Here is a 1991-nt window from a genome sequence, read left to right as displayed (position 1 = left end):
TGTCGTAGTTCGCCGTGGTGACCGGCTCCACATACTGAGGAATAAACTCCAGACTCTCCAGGAGTTTGCTCTGAGATTTGCTGAGGTTTGGGCTTTAGTGGACATAAACATAAAATTATTTCAGTTAAACGGGACAACATTTCCATCTCTCCAAGTCCATCTCTGAATGGTTTATGAAGAGGAAAATGTAGACTTTGGATGGACGTTCTCTATATATATATTTGAGAAGAAAAAATGTGATTAAAAATACATATTTTATGGCTGAATTACAACATTTCTGCTGAAACAAAATTCATCCAAAAAGCAAAAAAAAAATGTCTGTAATAAGCGGTGTGAGAGCCAATCATATCAGTTAGAATATTTTTTCTTCAACTTTTAAAGCTTTAAAACTTTTAAATGTTAAAACAAGCTTAACAAAAGTTATGACACATAATTATAAAACTCCATGGAATAAATCCTTGTTAATACTTTTTTACTCCTCTTTTTTTGCTTTGTTTTTAGATTTTCATATTTTTATTTTGCCTGTAAACTTCTGATCTTTGCTATAAAACATAAAGATATTTTGCTCTTAATTTTGGGGATTTTTACAATGAAAAATGATAAATTTATTCCTCGGAATTGAGTTTTTTGTAAAGATTTTAGATTTGTTGTGAAATTATTGAGTAATATATAAAAAAATACATCTGTAAAAAAAATAAAATCTGGGGTTGAACTAAAAAGATATATGAAGGTACATGAAGCATTGCAAATTAAAAAAAAGTTTAACAGTTTCAAAAGTAAATTGTTAGAGCAAATTGTAAAGTAATAAAAAAAAAATCATACTCAGTTATTCCAACCACTGAATTGTAGATATTTTGCACCTAAAGTTACAACATCTCACTTTTTCCACAAATATATGTATATTTTAATCTAGAAAATACTTTTTTTTAAACTGCATTTTGTGTTTATGTCAAATATTTGCAAATTATTGCAAAATATTTGGTGGGTGTGAGAGGGGCTGCTGGTGTTAGTGCAGGTTTTTAGAGGATTACTCTTAAATGCATGAGTGGATCAAAATACCGCAGGTTTTTATAGAGAAGAGTGAACAGAATAATGCACTTAAAACCTCAAAAAGTAGAATTTTCATGGCATGGCCCCTTCAAAAACATGATTTTCATCAAAGTGGGACTCCAAAGCATAAAACCACAAAGCTTAGAGTGTGCGTGTACCTCTGTCGCCGAGCTGTTGTGATAGTGACAGCGATGTTCCCCCAGGCTGTGGCTCTGTCTCCACTCCCAGCAGCATCACAACCCAGCCGACTCCAACATTCATCAAAGACGCAGCTCCACCTCTGAGCTGCAGGCACCACATACTGACCCAACCTGCTTCACACACGGTTTTGGATTCTTTTTAGAAATCGGTCGTCAGCCAAATAGAATACAAATGAGCATCAAAAACACAAAAGAAGAAGCCGGGAGCTTTAATTCAGAATTCAACTGAAGGAGAACCCAAACATGTCTCACTTTGTGGGGTATTCGTCTTTGCTTTCAGAGTCATCGACGTCTGCTTTGGTGTACACTCCCACCACCTTGAGCCCCGAGTTCCACTCTCCACTGAACATGCCTTTGAGACAGAACCCATTGGCCAGGAGCAGAGCGCCCTGCAGAGATGAGAGAGGGGTCAGCTGGCATCCTAAATTCACCTGAATGCCTAAACTATCTCCTCTTAGGTAACGCAAGAGCATTTTGTAGGATAAAAAAGTTTGTACCTTCCCATTCACGGTCCAGTCATCCGAGAACTCTCCGTGAAAAGTGGTTTCATCCTCCGACACCAGCAGACCTGGACCCTAACAGAACCCACACATACAGAATCAAACCTTTGTTTTTGGTTTTCCTGTTATGTCTTAGTATAGAAGTAACTTTAATATTTTATTTCATGTTAAAGAATCTTTGGGATCCACAGGTTCAAGAATAATTCACATTTCATCATTAAACACATTTCAATACAGTTTC

The 1991-nt window shown here is 36.2% G+C and overlaps 1 protein-coding gene across 7 annotated transcripts in view; it reads right to left on the bottom strand.

The window, feature by feature from the left end:
* LOC112154920 (alsin) overlaps positions 1–1991 on the bottom strand; it is a 27604-nt gene that overhangs the window by 5010 nt on the left and 20603 nt on the right. For 6 of the 7 annotated variants that reach the window (XR_002920731.2, XM_024286173.2, XM_024286170.2 and 3 more), the window contains 3 exons: positions 1748–1825; positions 1503–1639; positions 1209–1364 (listed from right to left, as the gene is read on the bottom strand). Coding sequence is in view for 6 of the 7 variants with exons in the window: in XM_024286173.2 (XP_024141941.1) it covers positions 1209–1364; positions 1503–1639; positions 1748–1825 (371 nt within the window). In the remaining variant the exon portion in view is untranslated. The remainder of the gene's footprint in view (positions 1–1208; positions 1365–1502; positions 1640–1747; positions 1826–1991) is intronic. The other variant, XM_024286172.2, reaches the window with a different exon arrangement.

Source organism: Oryzias melastigma, linkage group LG21, assembly GCF_002922805.2.
Source record: "Oryzias melastigma strain HK-1 linkage group LG21, ASM292280v2, whole genome shotgun sequence".
Lineage (NCBI taxonomy): Eukaryota > Metazoa > Chordata > Actinopteri > Beloniformes > Adrianichthyidae > Oryzias > Oryzias melastigma.
The sequence above is the reverse complement of the archived record's forward strand: the minus strand, read 5'-3'. Positions and strand labels throughout refer to the sequence as shown.